This window comes from Euleptes europaea, chromosome 3 (assembly GCF_029931775.1).
Source record: "Euleptes europaea isolate rEulEur1 chromosome 3, rEulEur1.hap1, whole genome shotgun sequence".
NCBI classification, from domain to species: domain Eukaryota; kingdom Metazoa; phylum Chordata; class Lepidosauria; order Squamata; family Sphaerodactylidae; genus Euleptes; species Euleptes europaea.
Genome location: NC_079314.1, coordinates 71,820,962 through 71,848,848, shown reverse-complemented (window position 1 = coordinate 71,848,848; position 27,887 = coordinate 71,820,962). Strand labels below are relative to the sequence as shown.

At 39.0% G+C, this 27,887-nt stretch overlaps 1 protein-coding gene across 1 annotated transcript; it reads right to left on the bottom strand.

Annotated features, from left to right (window-relative positions):
* NUP107 (nucleoporin 107) lies at positions 1-27,764 on the bottom strand. Its single transcript, XM_056847127.1, has 28 exons — positions 27,724-27,764; positions 25,540-25,619; positions 24,222-24,308; positions 23,778-23,893; positions 23,182-23,314; positions 22,416-22,519; positions 20,496-20,623; positions 19,365-19,413; positions 18,955-19,026; positions 18,368-18,456; positions 16,924-17,002; positions 14,589-14,702; positions 13,515-13,605; positions 12,233-12,309; positions 11,622-11,681; positions 10,284-10,429; positions 10,133-10,181; positions 8,307-8,376; positions 7,457-7,575; positions 6,465-6,503; positions 5,773-5,923; positions 4,086-4,192; positions 2,786-2,888; positions 2,487-2,647; positions 1,981-2,106; positions 1,351-1,464; positions 636-803; positions 1-124 (listed from the first exon to the last, which is right to left on the bottom strand). The coding sequence occupies exons 1-28, from the start codon at positions 27,729-27,731 to the stop codon at positions 17-19; spliced, it is 2,748 nt and encodes a 915-aa protein (XP_056703105.1). The 5' UTR covers positions 27,732-27,764; the 3' UTR covers positions 1-16.
* Positions 27,765-27,887: the final 123 nt, after the last annotated feature.

Here is a 27,887-nt window from a genome sequence, read left to right as displayed (position 1 = left end):
TTATGTTATGGGAGAACTAAGACTGAACTTCATATCCAAGGGGATCCAAACCCTGATCCAAAAGCATGAGGGAAGACTCCCTCATCTTCTGTAGCAGCTTTCGGAGTTCATCCTTAGTAAATACCTGGAGGGAGAGGGAAAGACAGAGATAAGTTTTGCTTAATTTCAGATATAACTGAGATGTACGGTAACTGATAAACTGCAGGCAAGGTAGTCTTTGTTGACAAGTACAGCATGAGAATCAAATTAAGAAAGAGCGATGATATTCATCCATGATAACCCATGAATCTGGGCCTTGGGATTTCTCTGATAGTTTCAGGTAGCTATTAAACAGCACAAGGAACAAGACGGAACCCTGCAAACTCCCCCCATCACTCTCCAGGTGAAGATCATCAATCAAGGCAACAAAGGAAGTTTCCAACCCAAACCCAAGCCTGAATCCAGATTGAAATGGGTCTAGGTAATCAGTCTCCTCCCAAATGGCCTGAAGCCACTACCAGCTCAAGCACCTTACTAAAAATAAATAAATAAATAAATTCTTGTAACTAAACAACCAAAGATCAACCTAGCAGAGCAGCTTTTGAATTTCTATTATGAACCCAGAGGGATCTCTGACCTCTCATGAATTAACTTACCATGTAGAGTTTGTGCCGTTCTGATGCAATCAAGTCAGCAAGCTTTAGATCTTCCTGATACTGCCCTGTTCTGTACAATACTGTATGAAGGAGGAAGCACATCATCGGCAAGCAGAGTTTTCGCAGCATGATCATTTGATGAGTACGCTCAGGGTCATCTTCAGCATCCTTGATTTTAAAAAGTAATGTTAGTTTTAAGCAAAAAAAAAGGCCTCTATAATTTTTTATTTGCAATTGACAATTACAGCCTATTGCATCCTATTATTTAAAATCCATGTGGGAGCATATACATACACACTTAAAAATAATAAAGCACACTAGCACGAGTCATGCTATAACTTTGCACCTACTTCAACTTAACTTGATTACAAAAAGCAAACCATAATTAAGAGGCTTTTCAATACTCAAATTTGGTCTTTTAGAGAAGCAACGAAGGGCAGCAATTGCTGCTTTTAAAAGCAACATGATTCATGGTTACTATGAAGTTACTTCTTGATAGCCCTCTCTTTTCATAGCTTTTTGCACAGGAAGTATTCCCATTGTTGGTTTTCCTACATTTACAACAGAACAAGCATTATAGAGCCAGCAGACAATCCTAGATGGGGGCACACAATGTCAAGCAAATGCAGCTGTGTGTTAGCAGAGGAAGCACTGCTGTTCTTTAGTACTGGATAAGAGCAGTTTTTAAATGTCTCTTTGAGACAATACACTATACCTCTCTGACATCAACCATCCAGCCTCCATCCACAAACAGTAAGACATTATACATTTTTTCTTTCACATCAGCTGTAAGTGCATCCAAGAGACCTTTCCACACTCCATAATCTACCTGAAAAAGAAAAACCGAAATGAACCCATCCAGAAACGGTAAGCAGCACAACATCCTACCGTTTCCTTATTACAGTGGCTGACACTCTAAATTAAACGATTACAGTTATGCAATTGCCTGAATGAGAACTCAGGCTCTAGTTACCTAAAGCAACCTTCAGCAGACAATAGGCTAAACAATTGTGCAAAATAAAGAGCAGATGAGTGAATGGCTGTAACTGGCTATCTGACTGCAGCTGCCAATTAACCTTGCTGTTAATCACTGCCAGTTAAGCCAAATCCAAATTTACAATTAAGCTACAGAATGTTTTCTAACTTCATATGAACTGCAATTACTGTGTAATCCCCTGTGGGATGTCCATAGGGATCTGACCAGTACTACGGCTATCATGTAGGAGACCGGCCACTACCACTCTAGAGGCCCTCAGAATTGGGCTGTTAATCGGGACAAAAGTTGTATTTCAACATTATACAGCAGCAAATAATACTTCAAGAGCTTATTTTCATGTCTACTTACCTCATACTTCTTCTCCTTAAGTTCATGGGCTACTTTCTCAGTGAAACTGGCTTGTGAAAGCTGGCCAGGCGCTTGTGGCACTGAGCTCATGTGTTTAAACCACTCGTTGAAGGCTTCATGAGCTTCCTAAATCAGATTGGAAATAAACAGACATTTTCATGTAGTTATCTACAGAAGTATTTAAAATATAGAAGATGTGCGCCAATGGAGTGCTGACACTGATTTCCGAACATAAAGCTATTTGTACTAACCTCAACACTACAGCAAATTTAAGAGGAGATATTTCAAATATACTTATCAAAACAAAGTCAATCAATTATTAAAAATCTTAACTGGAGCCCTGACTGCTTACCCAGGCTTAACATGTGCCAAAGCTCAGCACCAGAAAGTTTTCAGCCTTAAAACAATTTTAAAAAAAAGATCTGCACTATGAACAGAGCACATTCCGGTTCTGAGGGGCGAGACTTCTATGAACCATTTTTTGGAATTTAATAGCTGAATCTTACCAGGTATGCTCTGATACACAAATGCTCTCTAATAGCGTTGTCGTCTTCAGCTGGAAGGGGACTATCCATTCCTTGCTCCTCCCACTGGTTGTATATTTCCGCTATAGAGTCCTGTGGTATTTTTATGAACACATCTTTTGCTGCTTCATGTTTCTTAGATGCTGCAAAACATAATGTTCAAGAAAACCAGTAATCACAATAGGTAAGCGTAATGATTAAAATTACTCCTTTCAAGATTAATCATGCTTTCCTCATATTTTAATTAAAAATTTAAAAGTTGATTAATAATACTGCAGTACCCAAGAACTTCCTCATGATAGCATTGCTTTGCTTAAGTGCTTCAGCTCTCTGAGCAGGATCAAATACCAGCCAGTCAATTACATCAATCTTCAAGCGATCTTCCTGAAAAATCAATATAGGTAAAGAAATTTACTAGTGAGTTTTTGAGTACATAACAAAAGTTAAAGACACTGAAGACAATCCAAAGAACTTAGCTCTGCATCCCAACGGGACTTTGGATTTGTGTTTCTCTAACACAGTGGTACTCACTCCGTAGCACATGGACTGCCATATTCACAATTACCATCAACCAAAGGAGCCACATTTATCTCAGGGAAGCCTGTTCCTCTGGCTGTTTCAAGGTGAGAATCACCTGCCAACCACTAGTTTCTGCAGCCAATGGCACTGCCCTCTTTCTTGGAATGTGAGGCAGGAGCCACATTTATCAGATTTACAGGGTTGCATCTAACAGAAAATGTCCACTGATTGAAAGGGTGTGTGATTTTCACTAATTCCCCTTTCCCACTGCAGACCTCCAACGGTATTTGGGGCTGCAGCAGGATGGGGGCAGCATAAAAATCCTGCTTTGCTCACAAAATCCCTTTCGTCAGCAGAGATTTTCCAAGGGATGCAAGCAAACAATCATCTGATCTTCAAAGTTGCCTAGTATAGCTGCTTTCCATGGGAATGACAGAAATATGCTGGGTACTCTTTTCAGTTTCTTTTCTGTAGAAAGCAGCACAAGGGTTTTCTGACACCATCACTGCAGCACATGGATGTAGGAAGTCTTTCTCTGTCCACCAACCATCTGTTATTGCTTGTTGAAAGAACATAGATTGGCTCGAGTGCCTAGCATTTTGCTGAGTCATTCTAACACATACATTTATACACTGAGGCTGGGTCACTAGTCTGTGCAGTATTGCCAAAGAAAAACATAGGTCAACTGGAGGAAACTGAAGACAATAGGCAGCCCCCTCTGTTAATACACACTTGGCTATATGAATGGCTGCTTGAAGTTAGCAGAATCCTGATCTTAACTATAACACAACCGTTCGCATAATTCTCTACTGCTGTGACGTGATGCAGATTTCATACCAATTTTATGAGCAGCATTTAGGCCCTACTATAGTCAACAAGATGAGACACAAAGTAATTTAAAAGTAAAATGATGTCTCTCTTCTGCGACTGCATTAATCCCCCTCTTTCAGAATCTATATTTGGGGGGGGGGGGAGGAAATACAGTGAAAAAATCTTGTGCCTCAAGTTTTCCATCCAGCAGCACCTGCATTACAAACCAGAACATATATCAGCACTGCTCACCTCTGTGGTGCCTGAGTCAATGGCAAGATCATGGTGAGTGAATTCATTGGCATCTTTCTTGCAAATGTTTTCTACAACAGTTTTTGTTATTGTTGCAACTTCCAAACCTGCATTTAAAGCAAAATGTATAATGTCAGTTATGATGAAATACCATGGACTCCCTTGAAAAACAAATGTGTTCAGATACACATCTCAGAAGATGAAAGAATCAAGCGTGTTTATCAAGACCACAGGGTTCAAAAATATTAATATGGAAGATTTCATAGAACTTCTGCAGAAGTGAACACAGCCTAATTTACAAATCTAATACCATTGATAAGTGTTAACAGAAGACAGTCCAATGTAAATCAGACATCATGTTACAACTGCATATTAAATACAACACTTCAAAATCATGGCTTGAATTAATCAAACTACAACTGGAGGCTCCCCTCACAGAATACGATCCTCTCATCTCATATTCCACTTTATTTTCCTTCCTGCTTGTGACAGAGCAAAGAAATGCATCCCAGTGACCAAGGTGCCAATTGGAGCAGTACTCTGAAGCAGCCAGTAGGAGCTGTACGGGGAAAAGCTAAGATCTAACGGGAAGGTTAGATCCCATGTTTCTACATGAAGGTTGCCCTGACCTGGATGGCCCAGGCTAGCCTGATCTCGTCAGATCTCAGAAGCTAAGCAGGGTCAGCCCTGGTTAGTATTTGGATGGGAGACCACCAAGGAACACCAGGGTTGCTGTGCAGAGGAAGGCACTGGCAAACCACCTCTGTTAGTCTCTTGCCATGAAAACCCCAAAAAAGGGGTCGCCATAAGTCGGCTGTGACTTGATGGCACTTTACACACACACACACAACGGGAAGGTTAGTCAGAAGTGAGGTTTGGAGAGTTAAGCTTCGAGGGCTGAGAGTTAAGAGGCTGTGAGTGAGAGAACAGTTACGTTAACTGGAATGTGAATTACGGGTCGGAGGAAATACAACATCTTTGGTTAAGTTCCCCTGTCTGAGTAACTGAATTGTTACAATAGGCCAGCAAGCACTGTTGGGCTTAGTGTGTTGCAGCAAAGGGCTATATTTATATGTTATTAAATTGCCTGTAAAAAGGTTTTCCTTTGGCAAAGTACTGCCTGAAACTAAACACCCCACAACTCTTGGTGAAGTGCTAATACTTACCTCAATTATGTATTTTTTAAAATCAACTTTGTACCTTTTCACTTTAAAAAACAGTCAAATGCCTTTCAGTTTGCCTCAGTTATCAATCTAGGCTTGGGTGGTTTTATATCCTGGTCCAGGCTCTGCCTCCTTGAACGGTATTTTATTTCCCGCTGGGAACCTGGGGCTGTGAAGCAGGTAGGAAATGGGTCGATGTTGATAATTGGGGGATGGTGGGACAATTCTATGAGGCAGTGCCTAGCCCCCAGGAAATCCATCACTTTGCTCCTGCCCTAAGAGGTAGAAGACCTATGAAAACCTGGGTTTTGGAACAGAGGATATCAGCAGGAAAGGAAAGTCAGCAGAAGTCATACTCACATGTGTACAACTGGAGGTGCCCTTTCTCCTCATGCAAGGGCTGGTTTTTATTTTAGTTACAGCATTTTCACTGTGATCCAGCTATTTAAGAATACCGGCATTAAGGGTTACCTTAAAAAACCAGAATGTTACCTCCTCAATATATTATCCCCAATATTTCTTACCGGCTTCCTTTGCTAGCTCCAGGCAGTGGTGGCGTTGTTCAGTTTCAGTGACATCTTCCAAGAATACAGCATACTGAGCAATACCTACATCTTGAGGCAAGTGGCTGACATAAAATGCTATAAGATCCGTGTGCTTCTCACATATTAACCACTGCAGCATAAAAATATTCAACAAATTAACATTAAGTATGCCTCATTACTGTTTCAGCCCATGCATCCCATGTTTCATACATGAAATATGCAAAGAATTTGCATGTTTTTGAAATCTGATATTGCCATTTCACCTTCAATAATATTTTAATGACACCCTGAACTTATAAAAAATAGATTCAACTACTGGTTATTCCCATTCTAAAATGTAGTGAAAATAGACACTTGTCTTCAGCTAATCGTTTATGGCCATCTCATTCATGACAATGTTTCAGAAAACTAGTGTAGTATAATGGATGCAGCATCAGGTTAGGATTGGGGAAACTCAGGTTCAAATCCTCAGTCTGCCATAGAAGCTCTCTGGATTACCTTTGGGCAGGCTCAGCCTCACCCAGTTTATAGGGTGGTTGTTGTGACGATAAAATGGAGACGGGAAGAATGATGATGTAAGTTGCTTTGGCTCTCCATTGGGGAGAAAGGTGAGGTATAAATATCTAATCAAATAAATAAGATGTAACCATATAACAAATCTAGAGACTTACCTGAATATAAGTTTTCAAAACATTAACTGCAACTTCTTCCTTAATGAGGAAAACAGATACTGGGGTTAATAAAATACACTAAAATCATTTCTGCCATTTTGCTCTTTCCCTATATAATAAGAAAACTGCTCACAAAGACCACTTTTCTAACATTCATCACCAACTCCAAAGGATTATAGCTGAGCATTGTTTATGCCTGCATCACAATGCCAACTATTCTTAAAAAGTCAAAAATTTATTTAATGAAATCTCTGGTCATCAATTATCTTACATTAACTTCTTTGCTTTGGAAATAAGAATTTTGCAATCAATCTTGGCAAAAAGTATAAATATAATTTGTTACATTAACATTCCTCATTTCAGACAGACAACTAAGATATCGGATAATGAAGGTTGCCAGGCTTTGGGTGTGTGTGAAAGGTCAGCTAGTGACAGAACCTTGGTATGCCTTCATTTCAAGTTGGCGGTTCCACCACTTATAAGACTGATCAATGCCATTATTCAGGCATGGACTGGGAAATCAAAATAGCCCTATAGCAAGCCAGGCTGAGGGTGGTGTCCTCCCCCCCTTAGTAATTATAAGCAGAGCTACTGGGGCTGGGCTCTGTTTGTTCTTGGCTGCTGACAACCATCCAGGGCAACAGCCTAGTGGGAACTTTCCATGTAATTTAAATGGCCAGCCCATCCTGGTCATTACCTCTCTTCCTGTGTATGACTCTTCAGGTTTCGAAAGAAAGATATTGTTAGAGTGTATCTAGTTATATATGTAAGGAATACTAAACTGGCAGGATTTGTAATTATAATATTTTAATTTAATATTTAATAATCTTATAGTTTTAATATTTATAAATAAACAAAATAGGCCTCAGTGTTAGAGATTTTACATATGCTTTGGGTGCCTATAACCCACAATGACAGGTATCTGAACATTCACCCTTAAAGCCAAAGAAGACATTTTTCTTAAGTCACAAGTGTTGATAAGAAGAGCTTACTTTGGTTTGTAGTCCCATTGTGCGGAAAAATAAGATGAGGTGAGTCATAAACCGAAGCAGGTGTCCTGGGAGCACATTTCTATCTTTGGATAGCCATCTGTTAAATTCATCCATCAAACCTGAAAAAAAGCCTCAGTTAGGCTTTAAATGTTTAAATGTGTAGCAGCACTGGTCTACACAATGGTACAGTATCCTAGATCTGCAAGCACAGCTGACGAGACACCAAACTGAGCCTTAAATTACCATTTTATTATATTCATGAGCCATGCTAGATCACTATCACTCAAATACAGGATTTAATTATGGTATGGGTCAACAAGGTTGCTTCTAAACTTGGTGACGGACTGCCTATCAACAGGACACTTGCAACAAGAGGTTTATACATACATGGAGGTACTCCACAGGTATGCATAAACATACATTTGGAAGTTTTTTTTTTAAAAAAAACCCTCCTCCAAAGAACTGAGCATGCGCCGTGAAGGAAGGAATGCTGTGAACATTTTAACGCCACTTTATGGGAAAGGGGAGGGAGATTGGCCTGGTCAAGCTCTTAATATCTTCTTGGAAAATAGCATTTACATGATTACTTCTCCCCCTGCTCTACTTTTTGCAGGCCCATAACTTGTGGATATTGATTTCTAATCTGTCATGTCTCAAGGGACCAAAGTAACATGACCAACAGAATACCCACCAGAAAGGATCATTTACACTCTCTTGTCATTGATTTGGATTTATTGTATGATCTATGTTGTTTCTGGGTGACAAGTCCCCTAGAGGTGTGAATGCTTTCTAGCACAGAGATAGTCTAAAAAAGCAGTAGACACAAAAAGCAGGCTCACAGCAAACTTACCATCCACATTTCCCAGGATAACAAATTTTTGAATCACATGGTAATGTTCTTGATTCTCTTCTAAAACTCTCTGAAAAATAGTTTACACTGTTTGTGAAGACATACTGTGTAATTATACATAACTACTAATAGCCAAGACACATTTAGTATATGAAAAATGTTGTACAGTGTGACAAATTCCATTTGGATGGATGTTGTTTAAGCGTAAGAGGTGTGCATGAACAGTAGGCAGAAAGTGCAACTGGTACCCTCAAGGAAACTTATACTTTCTCTGTGACAATCTATGTAACATCCATACTACCAAAATTGTTATGTTCTCCACCTTGAATTATACCTTCAACAAAAATAAACCATTACAAATTGTTGAAATAGTTCTGTCAGTGGAAAATTTAGTCTGGATCCAACTCATTCATAAAGGAATATTACAGATTGACAAAACTAACCCAGAGACTCAAAATATTTTAAAAGCATGGAGAAAAGTTTCAAAGTACTTTTTGATAAAAATGCCTTAACACAGATATGACTGATGCTCTACCTTCATTTATATAAAAGTCAGAAATATTTGGCTCATTAGAGGCTTTTTGGAAGTAAGACTTAAAATGGCTTTATTTGTCTCCTTTTAGGGGAATGTAAAAGATGTTAATAAAGTGTCATAAAATTAATGTGGCTACAGAACAACAGGAATGAGGTACTTATGCCGGTTATATACAAGAGATATTTTGTAATTCAAGATGCATCTAAGATGGCTCACAGACAAGGGTTGACACTTATTAATTTTAATTTCTTATTTTATTCAACGTTTATTCTGCCTTTTCCCACCACAAGCTCAGCTCAGGGCAGCTAACAATATAAAAATGTACAATTTATCAGTATTAAAACATATAATATAAATACATAAACATTAATATAAATCTACATCTTAAAAACCAACCGATTTAAAAGGTGCCTAAATAATACAATCCCGTAATGATGACCCCTTCCTATATACAGCTTGGTTAATCTCAAAGAGGGATTTATCATCAATGAGGGCCAGATCACAGCACAAACCAGGGAATAACAGTATAGTAGGATCCAGCAAGGAGTAAGGAAAAAGAATGGGAAGGGAAAAGAAAGTAGGGGGAGGGAGCAAGGGGAGAACAGCAGAGTACTGAGGTTGATTGCTCTGGGCAGTCACTGCTTTGTTTCATAAACATAAGTTTCTTCAAACAGTAGTTCTTAAGTTGGAGGAGTTAGGAACATATACACAATTTCCCAGCTTTCTTCTCTAAACTGACCTGGGATCACTCTTTATTTCCTGTTAAATGCTTAAGGATCACCCTCTCAACACTAGAGCTATTCCCTTTTATAACTGGTTATGAATCCTTCCTGATTCTAAACCAAAGTGTGTTCCTCTCACTCCAGAGGAGAATCCTCTACAGACAGCTTGCAGCTTGCTCTGCTGTCTCTAATTCTGTCCGTTCCCAACTGTCAGTTTTCTATCTGCCATCCTTAGAATTCCATTCCAACTCCCTCTCAATCAAAGGATCTTATGACCAGGAAAAATCCTCAGAATGCAGCTGTCCATCTGTTGCTTTAAGTATGTTCCTATTATGTAATTTTTTGCTTTCGTTCAACGTGTCATGTTAATACTTATGCTGTGCTTCACCTCTGGTTGGTTTCCAAATTTCTACAAGTCAAATGTTATTGCATTGTCTTTTGGATGTCCCAGTCTCTTGACTGTATTGACTTATTCTGTGTAATCTGCCTTGTGTCCCAGACAGAATGATGGACTATAAATAATGTAAATAAAAAATAAAAATTCTCTTTTGACACCATCTTAAAATTACCTTTTTGTCTGTTGCTTGAAGTTCTTCAAAAACCTTTTCTAAAGTCCAGCTTCAAAATGTGAAGAAAAAACATGAAAAAATAGAATTAGACACTGCACAACAGGAAACTCATATTACATTATGAATACAGATTAAGCAAATAATGACTTACTTTGTTTGTAAAAACTCTCTTGGGAGTTCTTCTGTCTCCTCTGTGTTCATCACTGATGTTCGAATTTCCTGTTCAACAAGAGTGTCCACCATCACCCTGAAATATGCCCAAACTGTATCCTCCCAGGTATCACAAACTGGAAGGAGCTTCAGGTTAAAAAAAAAAAGGAGAAAGATCACTAAAATTGATAATTTGGAAAAGTGTACTGTTAATATCTATCAGGAACAAAGTAATGTATGAAATGTTCCTACTATATTTTAAAAATCAGTATTATAGATGAGGAGGCAGGTAAACCACCTTCGAACATCTCTTGCCTTGAAAACCCTATGGGGTCACCATAAGTCAGCTGTGACTAGATAGCAAAAGAAGTTATAGAATACTTGGCCTTGAAGAATTATTACTAAGCCTACATTCCTTTGTACACATAAAAGTATGGCAAGCCACTTGGAAAACAACCGCCTGGAGGAAAATCTACCTGGTATACCATTTATGAATAAGTTTTGCTATGTAATTCGGGCATTCCCCCACCCCCCAAATGCCAACACAACCCTTCCTTTTTAAAGCTGCACTGATCTTGCAGGAAAAGTGCCTAAACTGCACAGGGATTTTTTCACACCTGCCTTGAGGGGCTGCTTCCAAACCTTTGCATTTTTAACAAGGTTAGAATGTCCTTATGTGTCTGTGTGAATGCAGTCTCAAAATAGGCTAATTGTTCCTATCATACAAACAAATGTGAAGCCTACCACTGCATGTATATTCTAAAAGATGGAAACATATCCTCCTTGCTGAGATGTGTTCAAGATACGCTTAAAAGAGCAATATATTCTTAAGATTAAAATTTAACTTTAAAATGTTAACAGTTAACATTTAAGAGGAAAGTACAGGACCACTATGCCAAAAATCCCATTAACAGTTTTTCAGCATGGGTGAAGTCATGCCTAACTTATTTAAAAGGCGGCACAGAAAACTGATTACAGCTAGAAACTGCTCATTGCCTATCACTGTAAGAAAGCACAAGCCTTGCTTTGAGCACTACCATCAAGAGCTGAGATGGAACAAAAGCGAGGTAACCCATCACTGGCGGGTAAGAGCCCTTGCAAGGGGGACAGCATAATTAATGTCTGTGCCTGTCTGTAAAGACTTGCAAATTCCAGAACTAAAGCCAAGCATTATGTTTAGAATTTCCTGGACTCAAAGAAAAACAAAACAATAACCCATTCAGTGCAGGGACACTATGCAATTACCCCTGAGGGATGGTAGACTGTATGTAGGCCATTTTTAACCTACTGGGAAAATGCTATAATGCTCTTTTGACCAAATGCTATCAACATTGCCTACCTGTTTGAGGTTCCCACTCAGGGCTGCATAGATTGCTCTCTCATACTTGTCAAACTGCTCCTAAAATATTCAGTTCAGGAACATTTCAGAAATCTTTCCCAATATTTTATTTTATAACTACTTAAAAAAGTTATTGGATCCTAATTCAGGAAAGAATGAAATCCATTTGATTTTGAAAGGATTCAAAAAGAACTGATACAGCAGTAGTTAGTTAATCATCTAATTCAGAATACCAGCACGTAGACTTATTAGACAATATTCTAGCAAACTATTAATAGGATTGACAGTTTAAATTACTACTGTAGCTGGTTCTTGCAATACTAAGGACTACACACCAGTATTTTCATAGGTAGCTATAAGGTTAAAAAGCATCACATGTTTCCAAGATCAAATTGGATTAATAAAGTAATTTATTAATAAAGTAATCCAGGATATACTTTTCAAATTGATATATTTTGTTCAGAGGGAGAGCTTTTGTAAAATACAGTACATTCAGATCTTTTAGCAATCTTTTACAAAAGCAATGGTCTTAAAAAGCATCAGTGAAGTTACACACTGTGGCAATGAGACAAGATTTTCTTTTAACACAGTCTATTGTAAATGTGTTTTACCTTTTCTGCCAACCGCCAGCAACTTGTTTTCCAAATGCATCTGTAAGGATTTCCTTCTACCGGCTCCAGTTCTTTCCCTATATAACATGTTATTTTAGAATTCATTAACTAATGAAGGTAGTATCGCCCATTGAAAATTTCAGTTTCTCTTAAACTTCCCTCAAAGATTAATTATAGGAGTCTTTCTGGGACACTCAGAATAAAACTCTATTTTACAGTCTGGAAAGATTTCTGACCATTATTTTTTCTTGTTTCAATTCATAATCTTTCTTTCATAGGCAGCCTACGTGGTTTTCCATGAAGCTCAAAATGTATTTCTACATCCTTGTGAATCTACAATTATTTACACATAGCAGGTTATTAAAGGGTGGGAAAGTGAAGGGAGGGGAAATATATAAGAAAAGAGCTCCCAGTCAGCTGAATTTACTGGAAAAGTAGAGACTGATAAAGAAAGAAAAGCCCCTGACTCGATTAAAATAGGTTACGATTGCTTGTTTAGGGCTTCATTAATAGTTTACACATATTTATTGCAAAAGGGGGGCATAAAATAACAGGTCATTAGTGATATCCCCAGATGGATATGCTAAAAGCTGCCAAAGCACGATGAGCTAACAATTTATACAACCGCTGTGTTCGACTATGGATATACTATGGATACAAAGTGTATCTTCCATCTGTCTGGCAGACAAAACAGTTAAACTAATGAATCAGGTGCACAGACTGTATTATATAAATTTGGAGTCCTCACGTCTTTTAATCTCTCCTTGCATCATTCTTTTTAACAAAAAGTAATGTGGGTGACTCATGCCAATCACAAACATAGCAACACCAAGCCACCCACAGATAGAAGTGGAAAATTTCAATAAATGTTGAAGCCATGGGGAAACACTCCCCTCCAGAAAAAAAAAAGGAAATTTTGGGGGAAATTGTAATATATGCAGCACCCACTTTCCTATAAAACCTAAACCTATTTTGCTGCTTTAACATCCTACAATGCAACTCAGTTGGCATATAAAATTATATTAACTGAACATATTTATAGAATGTAAAAGTATAAATACTCTGGTTTCTCTTCAGATGGTATAAATCTTTCGTATAAATGCCTTCGTTTTCTACAAGCAAAACTGCACATGCAACCGATACTAAAGCAAGAGAAAGCTGCAAAGTTCTGCACCCTATGCTAATTTAGGAAATTTAATTCATATAAAGGACAGCCCTGAAGCAACTGCAAAAACTAGAGCCCAGGTATTTCCCAGGCCAAGCCAGAATCCTGAACAGGTACCTCCATTCACGTTAGGATCATGGTACAGTTTCCATCCTTCAAGAGTTGCCGCTCTCCAAGCCTGTCCACATCTTTTGCACAGTCGCTGAGCCTGTATGATAATAATCAAGGGAAATAAGCAATTTAAAGAATATGGTTAGTTGATTTTAAAAATGCCTATAGTGTTAACATGCAACCCCTCCCCTCAGTTCAACTTGGTATTTGGTATTAAAGATACAATGCCCTACAAAGAACATCCACCGTTGCACCCACCGTTGCTACTTCCACTTAATGTGCAAAGCATGTCAAAGCCTGGGCTTGCAAACATTGCAATGCAAAAATAGAGACCGAGGTAAGAACTCTAATACCCAGCAGCGAATAGTGGCTTCCTTACTGGACGGGGAAGGCTGATTTTCTTAATCGGTAGCTACGAGCTTCTGGCTCGCAGAAGCTTCGTGGTCTTGGGTGGCTTAACCACGTTAGCAAGCTTGTTGCCCTTTCATACTGAATAGGCTCTGGTGTGGAATTTGTGCATGCTCACAAAAAAAAGAGAACAGAATGCATTGGCAGAACCATTTATATACTTAAAGCAAATTGCAGCATTCTGAACAATAGTTTGTCTCTGGCAAAATAATCCGTCTCTGTTAGCTGAAGGGTCATGAGCTAGATTGTTAACTATACTTTTCTGTCTGCAAATAAAATCACAAATAAAAGTAAAGTAAAAGTTTTGTTAACCCTTGGGAAATCGGGGCTGCCAATTAATCAAATACGCCAGTTAATGAAGCCTTTTATCAACACATGCACTAGCCACTGGCATGCTGGCTAATAAAGCTACTATAATATGCTGCCTATGAAAAATCTTCCTAGGTGCTAAACCATTCCTAGGTGCTAATAGTGTCAGTATTTCAGTTTAACAAACTAATATGAGAATCCGAAGGCAGATTAATGTAAACATATTGAAGTAACTATGGTCACATACACTGGTTTTGTTATTAATTCAGTGACAACCATTTACCTACCCCTTGTTTTCAGACTAGATGAAGTTTAGCATATACCGTGAATACACATATACAAGTCCCTAAGAAAGAAGCTTACTTCATCTGTCATTCCAGCTCTAATAAGAGTGAAAAGGAACTTCAGCAACCGTGCATCATCTTCCCGATCCAAATCGTCAAGTGGCAGTTTCTGCCTTATTGGAGCATCTGGGTCCTAAATATAAAAACAGCACTGATTCATCAGAATTGTGAAAACACGTTTCTCCCCACTTACTCATTTTAAAAAAGCGTCTGGAAATGGCAGAAGATTTCTGTGCCAGGTTCTTCTTTATTCCCTATACTACCATTAAGATTCTGCTCTTCTGTTTGAATTCTAGAGGGGGGGAAATCAAACATGAGTTTTCTAATTTTTTCTAATTCTTGTCACTCTCAGTCTACTTGTTTGTAATCCCTGCTGCTGTGATTGTCTGAAAGCCGGGTATTCAGTTCCATCACCATCACTTGATTCAAACCTTTTCTGCTTAAAATCTTATTTGACTTAGAGAAAGTGTCAACAATAGTCTTCTATTTACATAAGAAAGATATATCTATTCGCCCCCCCAAAATTGACACAACATTGAAATTTGACGTTGCAAATGGCAATATTCAGAAAACGGGAGAATGCTCAATCTGTTGCTAACCACAAGTTACAGTATTTAAAACTTCAAAAGGAAGGCTCTAACATGAAACTGCTGAATTAGAATTTGTCAGGGAAGGACAGTATTCATCAAGGCGTGAAACAAAAAAAATCCTTCTCTCTATCATTAAAGATGACAAATGACAAATTTACTTAAAGCTAAGAATACTATGTTACCATCTGTTATGGCTGTAATTGTCACTGCACTTACTTTACATACATTGGAGTTTCACATACAAATGTCATGGCTTTTGATACCACTGTTCACTCCCCCCATCTATATGGATGAGTGTGGGAGGGGGGATTCTCTTGGTGTTAGCTGAAGATATACTTCTCACATCTGATGAAGAAGGCTCTATGCCACACAAGCTTATGTCAGAAAACATGTTAATTTTTAAGCTGTCACAAGACAAATTTTGATTTTCCTAGGAACCAGCAGACAGCAACTTAATTGAATTGTAAGGGCCTGGAACACCTAAGTGACTCTTTACCTTTGTAATAATTGTTAGCAGAACTATACACCAGAGGTTTTCAGACTATTCGGAGGAACCCTAAAGCTTCACAGGAATTTATCAAGTTTCCACAATAAGAGGAGTAATATTTCCTGAAAGGCAGCTTACCCATGCTGATCTGCCACAGTGTATAGCCACATAAGATTACTGAGAATGTTTTAGCTCTCAGTTCATAAGGGGTAATAGAAGATCCAAGATACATGACCAGTGCTTTCCCCTGTGTGCCTAGAACCTGCCCCAGAACACACTGGAATTTGATGTTCCACTGCAGACGTATGGCAATTACCAGTGTATTTTTCAAAATTTCTATTCCAGATTATTCTTTGTTCAAATCAATTTTGATAGTCAGTCACATCATCCCATTAAAATCCATCAGTGAAAACATAGCAACTTAACAGCTATAGGAAAACATCCAGCTGTCCAGCAATAACAGAATAATCTGTACTTGCCCCACTAAAGAGGCCTCCCTTGTGGAAAACTGTCCATGGGAGCACCTTCCTGACCTCCGCTGGGAATTCAGTGAATAAAGTTAGCACCAGAACAGAAAAAGGACCAGATCTTATTGAGGAGGCCTGCATCTGACAAAGGGAGGGCACTGTCCCTCTGTTTGGTGTGAGGACTAAGCGGGTGCAAGTATTCACATAGGAAAAGGCAGTCCTTCAGTTGCACTGGTCCTAGGTCGGATTTAAAAACAGGAACCAACCCTGAATTGAGCTCAGATGCAAAATGTGTTTGAAAACCAGCTTAATGTAACACACCTCAAATCCAACACCCACCAAAAAGTGAGCAGCTCCATTTTGCGATAACCAAGAACACACAGTGGAAAACTAGTACACTGCTCTTATTCTATTGTTGGGGGGGGGGGGGAATAAAAGAAAGTAATGAAAGCGATGTATTTTGTTTGAGAAAATGTAAAAGCTTCCCAGACAAGTAGCTGTGCTAAAGTATGAATGTAGGTACAATTTTTCCAACAGATACTGGATGAACAAAAGTTTTTACTGGTTTTACTAGATATACTTCTCATCCATCTTGCCATATTATCAAATCCTAAGCAATGCAAATCCTAAGCAAGAGAGAGAAGTTATGCGAGTCTGAACTAACTGGGAGTGGACTTTAGCCTGGTAAAGTAAGGCACAATTTCTCTATTTATAAGGGAAACTGTTCATGAACACTGAGAAAGTTTTATCACACATGGAAAACCCTCATTGCCTAATTTAGACATTTAACCACTTCAAAATTATACCTACTAATTCGGTTACTATTGGTCGTGAGCTTCCAGAGAGTGTACTTAAACGTCGCTGCTTCAAGAAGTGTAAAGTATTCTCCCTGAAAACACAAGGGATATCCTTATGTCAACAGCACTGGGTAGTATACAAAAGAACCTACTTCCAAAACATCTGCATCTAATACAAACAGTATTTTAACAGAACATAAATGGATCCTGAGCAACAACTAGCCTAACAGCAGTACCTTAACTCTTAGCTGTATCTAAATACAGTCCAGAAATACTGGCAACCCACAATTATGGTAACCTCTAAAAGCTGTAACAAACTAGTTAACCAGGCTAATACTCTCAAAAACCACAGAATATGGGCTGTGACTAACAAACTCTGATTTCATTTGACTGTCCAAACTAGCTCCATGAGATTTTACCCTTTCCTTCTATCTTTTTAATTCATAAGGGGGTCTTCTTTTTCCTATCCCATATTGACTTACAGTCCATTCTTAAACATGCTTACTCAGAAGTAAGTCCAATTAAGTTCAACCCATTTTACTTTTTGGTATGCATGCATAAGACTGTAGCCTTAGTGAATTAATCCTGAAAATATTCACTGTGCATTTGTAAGAGGCAAGTGTTTACAAAACCTGGTTTAGTGCTTCAACAGATTTTGTTTTATTTATTTAGAAAACTTTTATGCCATCTCTCCAGGAATCTGCCCGAGGTAGCTTACAAAATAAAAACAAAACATTAAACACTATTAATTAAAATTAAGCATTAAAAACCCAACCCAGCATAAAAACAAAATAAAAACACACCACTGACAGCTTTCATGGTTAAACCAACAGGGTCTACCCACTTTGGTATAAAACCAGTGTAAAGATTGAAAATGTTAAAAACCATGCTAACAACATTCTACTTAGTCTGAGACTGGTAGTGAGTTTAATGTGCTTACTATATTATAAAGTAAAAACCTAATAAAACCAAAAATAAAAATTGCTAATGAAAAGCTCCTTGTTTTATTCATGATTCATAAGCCTTTTTTTGCCATCTAGTCACAGCTGCCTTATTTTCAAGGCAAGAGATGTTCAGAGGTGGTTTGCCATTGCCGGCCTCTCTGCCACACCACCCCTGGTATTCCTTGGAGGTTCTCCCATCCAAATACTTGCCGGGGTCGAGGCTGAGAGTGTGTGAGTGGTCCAAGGTTACCTAGCAAGTTTCCTTGGCAGAGTGGGGATTCGAACTTGGCTGCCTGACAGGTTAACCACTATACCATGCTGGCTGTCCATCATAAGCCATGCCACTGGTTTAGTATAAAGAATGCTCTTTCCCAAACGTCTAGTACTTAAAACACAGTGGTTTTGACTAGTCATAATTGTGAAAAGCCATTCCAGAAACAACTGTTCCAAATGTTTATGAAGAACGTGAGAAGCACATGAACACGAAAGCTCAGTAGTTGGCCAAGAACTTACCAATACACAGACTTTGCATAAAACTCAATATTATCAGAAAAGTCTCCAACGACATCCTTGGCGATGCTCTCTAGCCAGTCAACCACCAACTGAAATTAAGTTTAATTAAATTAAAGAGGAGGAACCCAAGAGTACAACTCACTTTTCTCCCATTTCCATCCACAGTCCTTGTCTCAAAAAGTTACATTCAAGGGGGCCAAATTCTGTATATATTTAACTGGGAGTTCATTCCAGGTTTCATGACACTTACTGGGAGCAAGTGTGCACAGAACAACAGCTGAGATTGGATTCTTCCACATAATCTCAATCTTATCAAATTGTTTATCCTTTTGAAAAAAATCAGCTGCAGCAAAGGTCTTTATTCCCATTTTAAATAATAATATTAAGCATCAAACAAACAATTCTGCTTCACTCTCATTTTCCAGTTCATGGTTATTACAAACCAATAATATGAGATTTCATCATTATGAGCCTGTGGGGCCTGTAACAGTAAGATCCAATGCACATTTACATGGAAGCAAATCCTATAGCATTTAACACACATACACCCAACCAGTTACTTAGGACTGTATTCCAATTCTTAATACCTGGCTTTGTCGAACCAATAAATCTCTCTGGAACAGATTGTTCACAGCAGTCTTTTCACTAGCATTTATAACCTATAAGAAAACAGGTCCACCTTAACATTTAAAACATTTATTTCATCATGAGTCATTATACAAACATTAATGCTTTTGATACTGAAATGTTTTGGACATTTTTGCAGTATTCAACAAAGTGAATACAGTGTTTAATTGATCCCCGTATATCAGTTATTGTACATGTTTATTTCCATAGCTTTGGATTCCCTTCATTTTTTAAAAAAGTAGGGTTTTTTCGTATTTTCCCTTTTTCTTTGCATTTTGAACAATGAAATACCACGGTAAAAAGAAACTCAGATGTCTTTAAAGTTTACGTCATCAGTTAATAGAAAATGGCTGAAATCAACAGAACTTACTGCTATGTCAAATATACTTTCATCTTCTAGAGCAGACTGTATTCTATCCCTAGATTTAAAGCAAAGGACAAAAATAATATTTAAGGTTTAACATGAATGGTATCTCTTAATAGGTAAATACAATCTGCTGAAATCCAATAAAAGACATGTAATACCAATAAGAAAATTTGGGCATAATCTAGTTACACCTTGCAGAGGATCCTGATGGGGAGCCCCATTTTCTCTTCCTTCCACTGCTGCAGTTGAGGCCTCTCCTTTCCCCCCCTCTTGTCTAACATTCCCACCCCTCCCCCACCATTCACCTCCTCTGCGTAAGCAACACAGACATTGTCAAATGTAGAATTCTCATGTAGAATTCTCTATGGAATTTGCTGAATTTACTTAGGGTCCCTTCCCAAACATCTGCCCTAAGTCCTTCAGCAAAATTCAGTGTTCAGCTGATGCTCTGGAAAAGATACTAAGCCTCTGAAGCAAATACCACCGAAAGCTTTAAGCAAGGTTTCCTGAAATCTCTCACCTAGCCTGTGCCCCACCACCCACAGTGCTCCACATAGGAGGGCATATTTGGCTATTAAACATATGATAGGACTATGTAACTAACCTAACCCCTATACAGAAAATGACATCCGCTTTCTGAGAGCCAGCATGGTGTAGTGGTTAAGAGTGGTGGTTTGGAGTGGTGGACTCTGACCTGGAGAACCAGGTTTGATTCCCCACTCCTCCACATGAGCGGTGGACACTAATCTGGTGAACTAGATTTGTTTATCCACGCCTACACGTGAAGCCAGCTGGGTGACCTTGGGATAGTCACAGTTCTATTAAGAGCTCTCTCAGCCCCACCTACCTCACAGGGTGTCTGTTGTGGGGAGGGGAAGGGAAGGCAACTGTAAGCTGGTCTCGCTTAAGTGGTAGAGAAAGTCAGCATATAAATACCAACTCTTCTTCTTCCTCCTTACTGTACTATATTATATTTATCCAGTACTTATTAAAAATGCTTATCTGCTAAGTGCACACAATTTATGCAGTCAACTGATGCTTATTCTTTCTTTAGTGCCCAGATCTACAATCTGACTACAATACAGGAAATTAATGAACTGATAAAGAAATCAAGTAGCCTTTCAAGGGAAATACCTGTACATTGAGGACAACAGTCTCCATGTTACCATCTCTTGCTTGAGAAGCCACAAAACACTGGCAGTCCTTGAAAACTTCTGCTTTCCAGGTGTTGCTCGGTAAACTATTTTTTGTAGAATGTTTACCTGATAATTAAAAATAACGGATTATTACTTGCTTTTTTATTATGTTTGTTTTATATTATTTTTACAGTAGCATCACAGTGCTTACAGCACAGGGGGAAATGAGAGGGCGTGAAGGGGTGGAACATATTAAAAATGTAATAAAAAAATAAACATGCCAGCAACATAGCAACGGGACAGGAGGCGGCACCCTGGGGATCAGCAAAGGCATGGCAGGAGCAGATAGGAGAAAGGACAACCAGTGCCAGTTCCAGAGGCAAAAGACCTAGTCAAAGGCAAAGGTCTCCTTGGGAGAAAAGACCTACTCAGGAGTAGGCACAGGGCAGCAGGAACTGGGCAGGTTCAGAAGGGCCCGACTGAAAAAGGTGTGTGTGTGTGGGGGGGGTACCTGGCTGGGACCAATCAGGAACAGGGAAGGAGAGTATCCAGGCTGAGCGCTCTACAGAGGGTAGAGACACAGGACTTTCCTGGACTAGGAAGGCGGCATTCCTGGCCAAGAGGCCTCAGCTAGCACAGGCCAGGCCTGGGTGGTCTAGCTACTGCCAGTGGTAACTCCACAGAAGATGAAGTGGCCGGAGTTAGGTGTTACCAAGGCCAGGTGAAGGACCTCACCAGGGGAAGAAGGCCTAAGAATCTACATAAAAACAGGTGGAGATAATAAGGGACAAACCAACCATGCTACTGTTAACTTTGGACACTGCTGATTGGAACTGAGCAAATCTAATGAAGTGGGAAACCGCAGCACCTCTGTAGCGTTGACTCATCTCGGGACAATGTGGATACTCCATGGTACATTCCTGGGGGGATGGGGCCCCTGGCTGCAGGGGCATCAAAGGGGGGTTCCTATCTACAGAAACTAACAGTAATACAGTAGATCATACACTTGTGTAGATAGGAACCTCCCTGTAGAAAAGGAAAAGACATGGTAAAAGGGTTGACATACTTGGCTTGGGATATAAAGGGTGGCCTGAAGGGGTAACTCTGTTTATGAAAAGGAAAATAGGGTAGTAAGTACGCTAAGAAGTGCTTTTGATCACAACAATATTTTGTGCAGAGAGATTTCTATGTTAGCAAGCTGAATAAAAGCATACAGCTTAGGTATTTTGTCATGTTGCCTTTTAAGTTTTCCTCCAGAGATGCTGGGGTTTCAACAGTTCTGTTTGTGAAGTCATCTCTATACAAGGTGGAAGTGGGAAAGCACCAATGGTAGCTGAACGCAGCAGGACTGGCTAGGTATTTCTAATGCTGTGTGCAACCAACTCTGTATCCGCACTGCTGTGCTACTGACCAAACAAGGGTTTCTGAATCCAGCCACAACAAGAAACTGCAGTCATTGCTAACTACAATTAACAAACTAGAATCATGAGTCAGCTCCCACCAACCAATTGGCTGTTGGGCAGCCTATATTTGGATGAAACAATAAATCAAAGTTAAATCACATCAGAATTTTTAAACTGTGCTTTATTGTGATATCTGAACGCACACAACTTTTTATTTTTGGGATAAAAGACTAGGCGCTTATTTGATGAGTATGTTATTTAATCCTTTCCTTACAGAAACAATGCTCAGGCTACATGGGAGTACCCCTAAGCTGGAAGACTAACTGTGCAATGTAAAGAGTTACACTCTTCTCAGGCAATGGGCTTAGATGGATGTAACTCTGTTTAGGATTGCACTGCAGACTTCTTCCCCGTATACTGCACAATTTATTGTCACATTTAGAACACAAGCTCTATGCTGGTTAAATGACAAGAAAGCAAGTGCTGAATGAGTAAAATAATGTAACACAATATACCTGGCTAGTGCAAATCTCTTCATAATCATCCACAAGTTCGAAGACTGTAGTTGAAGTGTGCTTTAAAAGGGACTGCAGAAAATCAGAGTACATGCTTCTTGTAGCTAGAATCATCAATAAAAAATTCTTATTAAATTAGAATGGGTACCTTAGAGTTGTTTTATCATTGTAGTTTACATAAAATCCTAGTTAAATGGCACTATATTTCAAATATAGTTTATAGTTTATATTTCATAGTTTATAACAAAAGCCCCTTTTGCCGATGTTCTTTGTATTAGTAAAATTCAAGTCAATATAGGGTTGTAATCCCAACATTCCTGTCAGGGGAAAAGCCACAAATGCGTATGTATTAATAAGAAACAAACTGTATTATTTAATTTGGTAGATTTATAGCATTGTAATTCTGAAGTTATACACACATAGGCAGAGAATTAAAAAACCCTTCACAGCAAACAAAAAACCTGTAGAAATGAGCAACACAGTGTGCTAACTTCTTCCAGTTTATTTAAATTGCATATTTCACATTTGGCATGATACTTGTTCATTAATGTTTCTTCCAGCGGTTTCTCTATAATAATTGCTCAACTAGAAGAGACAAAGCAAATCTAGCCCAACACCAACACTTCAGATAGATCTACTGCTTACTGAATTATGCATACATTACATATTAATTCTACCCCCTTCCCAGTGGGTCAGTGATAGGCACAGCATTGGCACTGTAATATGCATTGAAGGAAAGGACAAAAGTAAAAAAGCGAACTCTGACCTGCTTCCCCAGGATCATCCTCATTCAGTAGAACAGCACTCTTAGTGACATCCTCTGCTGCACTATAGTCTAAATTTGCGAACACAACTGAATGTGGAGGGGTGAATGCGGTCGTCCAATCACTGTCATCCAACTAAAAAATACAGCATAATACAACAGGTAAAACCCCAGTTAATCTCACTGCATTGCCTAGGTTTTAGACTATGATTGCTGATTATACAAACGCAGGGGCGGGGAGGGGAGACGAACAAAACAAAGTGCATTTTCTTTCCAAAGGCAGCTAATCAGAGATTCATCATGTACACTAATTGTATTAGTGTACACTAATTGTATAAAAGTCTTACTCTGAAACTGTTACCCTAAAATGAGAAAGTTAAAATCAGCTGAAAACACCCTTGAAAACACTTAAGGATTCCCAAAAACTTATTTCAGCTGCTCTTTATATATGCTACAACTACAGTTACATTTTTCCTCCATAGCCACAAGGGCCAGAAATTCTGATGGGGGGGTGGGGAGGAAAAGAACCTTAGCTTTGCATAAAAGCTGTGAAGGAGTGTTAGGCACATGCTGGCCATTCCTGTCTAGCATGATCTTACCGCAGACATGCTTCCAAGATTTCCAGGAGTTTGCATCAGATAAGAAGACTTTAGTCCTGTGCCCAGGATTGTAGATACGTTGGGTGCCTTCATGGCGCTCCTGCTCTGTGGACTAACTTAAATTTTAAAAATTTTAAATGCTTTTCTCAAGAAAAATACTTTTACAGCTTTTCCAACCCCCCTCCCCAACATAAATATATTTATTAAACTCAACTTACATCCAAGAAAGAAATAAATGCAAATACTTTCTCGCACCCGACATGTTAGCTTTCCTACAGAGATCCAGTAGTATGCATAGAGCTAAAGCATTCCATCTTAAATTTTAACTTACTTAAAAAAAAACCCCAGGAAATAGTTCACATAAAAACATATATGGAAAAGGCTATTAAAAATTCCTGAAGTTAAAAAAAAAACTACTAAGGCAATAAATTAAAAGGACCTTACAAGAGAAAGGCATCAATCCTGGAGTCCTGTGAACCATCGGGCTCCTAGTTATCATACCACTTAAACTCTCATCCAAGGAAGCAAGGACTGGGAAAGGAAAGAAAGCTAAGAAAAATATTCCAAGTCTGATAAACAGAATGCCTACACAATGTCACTTGTCTCTCCCTTCAAATCCCCCCTTTAAAATCTATTTTGCTGTGAAGTTATAGCTTAATTCCTTAGTCATCATCAATTGAAACAAAATAGATATCCCCTTATTTTCTCACATTTTTACCCTTCTCTTTCCTTCCCATTATTAACATCCCTCCCTTTGTTTGCACTTTAAATTGTAGTTTTCCTGAAACAGAAATCTTTGGGGGGGTTGTTTTGCTCGCATTCCTCTGTCCCAAGTACAGTGATGTCGCCATATAAAACAAACAATTGTTTAAATAAGAGGAAATACGCAGAAACATAAAAATCCAGACATTGAGAGAGCATGATCCTGTATTAATCTCTTGCAAACAAGTTCCACCAATTCAATGGAACTTACTTCAGAGTATATATGCACTCTTTAAAATAGCTGTATACAGTTTAAGGAGGTGATACCCACTCCCTGCAGAGCCCAGAAAATTGAACCCACTTCCCTTAGAAAATGCTTTGAGAAACTGATTCCAATTTCATAGCAATTTTTTCTTTAAATTCTACAGCTGCACTTCTCTTTAGCATAGTTATAATTTTGCTATCCTCTAAATGCCACCTCCTGCTGCAAAATACAAGATGCTCCATTCACCTTAAGCCAAGATGTTCCATGGAGTTCAACAAGACATACTTCAAGGCAAGTGTATATTAGATAAATTTTACAGGAAACCTGTCTGGCAGCTGAACATGCTGGGTTTGACACTCATAATAACATCACAAGCCACACACACATCTGTTTAACTTAAACTGAATAATGCAAACAATTGTTAAACAGGATTGTTCAGAAGCTATTCTCAAAAGATCACAGCATCAGCTGGAAGGCAGCTTCTGAAGTCCCTCCCAGGAAATTTTGCTGGGTCTCAGCCTTGCTGGGAAACAGCAATATTGCCTGGGGGAGGGGAATCAGAAGCTGACTCCTACCTGATCAGCAGACTAATTAGTACTTTTAAACATTAAGCAACAAAACAACTATCAACCCATCACATTAAATTATCCTACCAAAACATCAACAGTTTGGAAAAACATATCCATTATGTTTGAACAAGAATTAAATAATACAATAAAATTTCTAAAATAAAACAGTTGACTCTCAAATAACTTCTTCTAAAGTTAGAGCCAAAAAGACTCTAGAAAAGGATACCAGAAGCTTTTTTCTGTGAACTGTGCTTTCGAATTGGCCGAGTCACTTCTTGAGGGGAGGACACATTTTGAAAGTCATTTCTGAGAGCACAGAAAAATGGAAATGATCAAAAGATAGTATGAACCTACAATTTCACATCTTAATTAAAATTCTTAAAAAAAAAGAAAAAAAGATTGGTTTTACAAGACTACTTCTGTTGCATCCCGCCATGGACGCTAGCTACAGTTGCAACAAGCCAGATTGTGTCAGATATTGAACTGAACAGTAAGTCTCCATTATTTGACATATGTATTGTAGACAATTTGGGTACATTATATAGGGTAAGATCCCTCCATCTACAAAGGAAGATGTACAGAAGTACATAACTGAAGTAGTTTTCGTAACCCGCTCACTGCCTTCTTTAGTTCTTAGGTAACCAGTTCAGCAGAAGCCAACTAATTGACTAAACACCTGTGAAATCACTCCACCTCCCCAAAGCAATTTTTCAACATTTATTCCTGCTTTATGAACTAAGATACATGTAGTTGAATTGATGTACACGTGGCAATAAAAAATGTGGACAGTCCATCTGAAGTATAGTAATGGGGGAAGACAAGCTACAGAGTCAGCATTTGATTCACTTGCCAGCACACATGCCACAATAGAATGATGGCAAGAGCATGCAGACCTCAGAGTGCAGGAGAAAAGAAGACGCAGAAAGTCCTAATTTGCATGTATGTTTACATTTACGTGAAGAATTTGCATCCTGGAAAAATCCTGAATAGCAGAACACTAGAAGACAGTTCAAAAAGAAACTGTTGCCCGTCTTGTTTTGTTTGAGCCTCTGGTGGACAGGTGGAATAAACTGGTGCCTTGTCCAACATCTGTGGTATCTAGGCCAGTGGTTCTCAACTTTTTGTACTTTATGTCCCAGCAATCACTCTGTCAAAGGACCTGGTTCCCACCACAACAGAAACAAAAAGACAACTTTTCCCAGGACGGACATTTAATATGTTTACAGGCATTCTATTATTATACCTACCATTTATGGTAAACGTTTAGGACATTTTAAACAAAACAAAAGCACAATGGATAATCCCTGGCAGGAAGTGGCACATCAAAGACACCTGCTGGTGGGCAGAAAGAATGAAATACCAAGTGTCCAAGGTTACTGCTAGAATGCCAGAAAGGTAGAGACTAATAATCCATGCAGCTGTTGCATTAGATAGAATATAAAAAGACCTCTTCCACTGGATCAAATCAAGGTCTGCCTAATCTAGCACTGCATTTCCAACTGAAACCAGACAAATGTCTCTGGAACCTCATTCACAGAACATGCAGTTAGGTGTCATTTCTCACAGCATCATGAGATATTCAATAGCATGCTGAATGTTTTGGTTCCATAATTCATAGCTATTGATAGATCTCTTGGCTCATGAATTTGTTTAACCTCTTTTTAAATGTTACTGTATCTAAGGCAGTAGCTGCTACTTCACCACAAAACTGTCAAAAGCAAATAGTACATTGTGTGAAGCAGCAATACAAAAAGAACTCCTTTAGTGAGGCTGCCTCATCCCCCCCCCTTTTGCCTTGGCAATCAATATGGTGTACTCTGGGGAGGAAGGAAGACAAGCAATTCTTCAGACTTCGGCATAACAGCAAATATGGATTAAAAGGGGTGGAAATGTTCAGAAGAGGAATTTATTGCAGGGGAGGAGGATCAGACTTTCCACTTTGCCTTTTATTCAACTGGGCTTGGACAAGACGCTTGTTCCACAGACTGTCTAATACGTCTTCCATAAAAGGATACTACAAAAGCAAATGCAGGAGCAAAGGAGCGATTTCATGTTTTGGGGCTGAAACACCACCTCCATTTTCAAGTATTTGAGGCTTCTTCAGGTCATTCTCTTCCTTCCAAGAGATTTCCGCCTTTCTTCATAACGTAAAGTAAGAAATTACACCGTTCGTCTCCTGGGCGTCTGAGAAGTGGTGTGAGACATTTCCCACGGCTTTTCCCCACGTGAGCGGCTAACATCTACGGGAAAACGTGAGCACAGGGGTGCTCAGCCAGCATCCATTAGAGGACCTGACTTAAGGGTCCGGCGGGACACAACCATGGCACGGATATGAAGAAAACACCTCGCCGTTATCTACAAAAGCCGGCCACAGACACCCAGCCGCTCCGTGCACACAAAACGCGCTCACCTGTCCATCTCTCCGTTAGAAGCGGACGAAGGGGCTGGGAGCGAACCCTTGAGGCTTCCCGCTCTCCGGAAGTGCGACTCTTGAACCGGAAGTGAAACTAAAGACGCCGAGCATCACGCCGGTCGTTTATCCCCCCACCCCCCCACGTTGTTAATACGGGAATC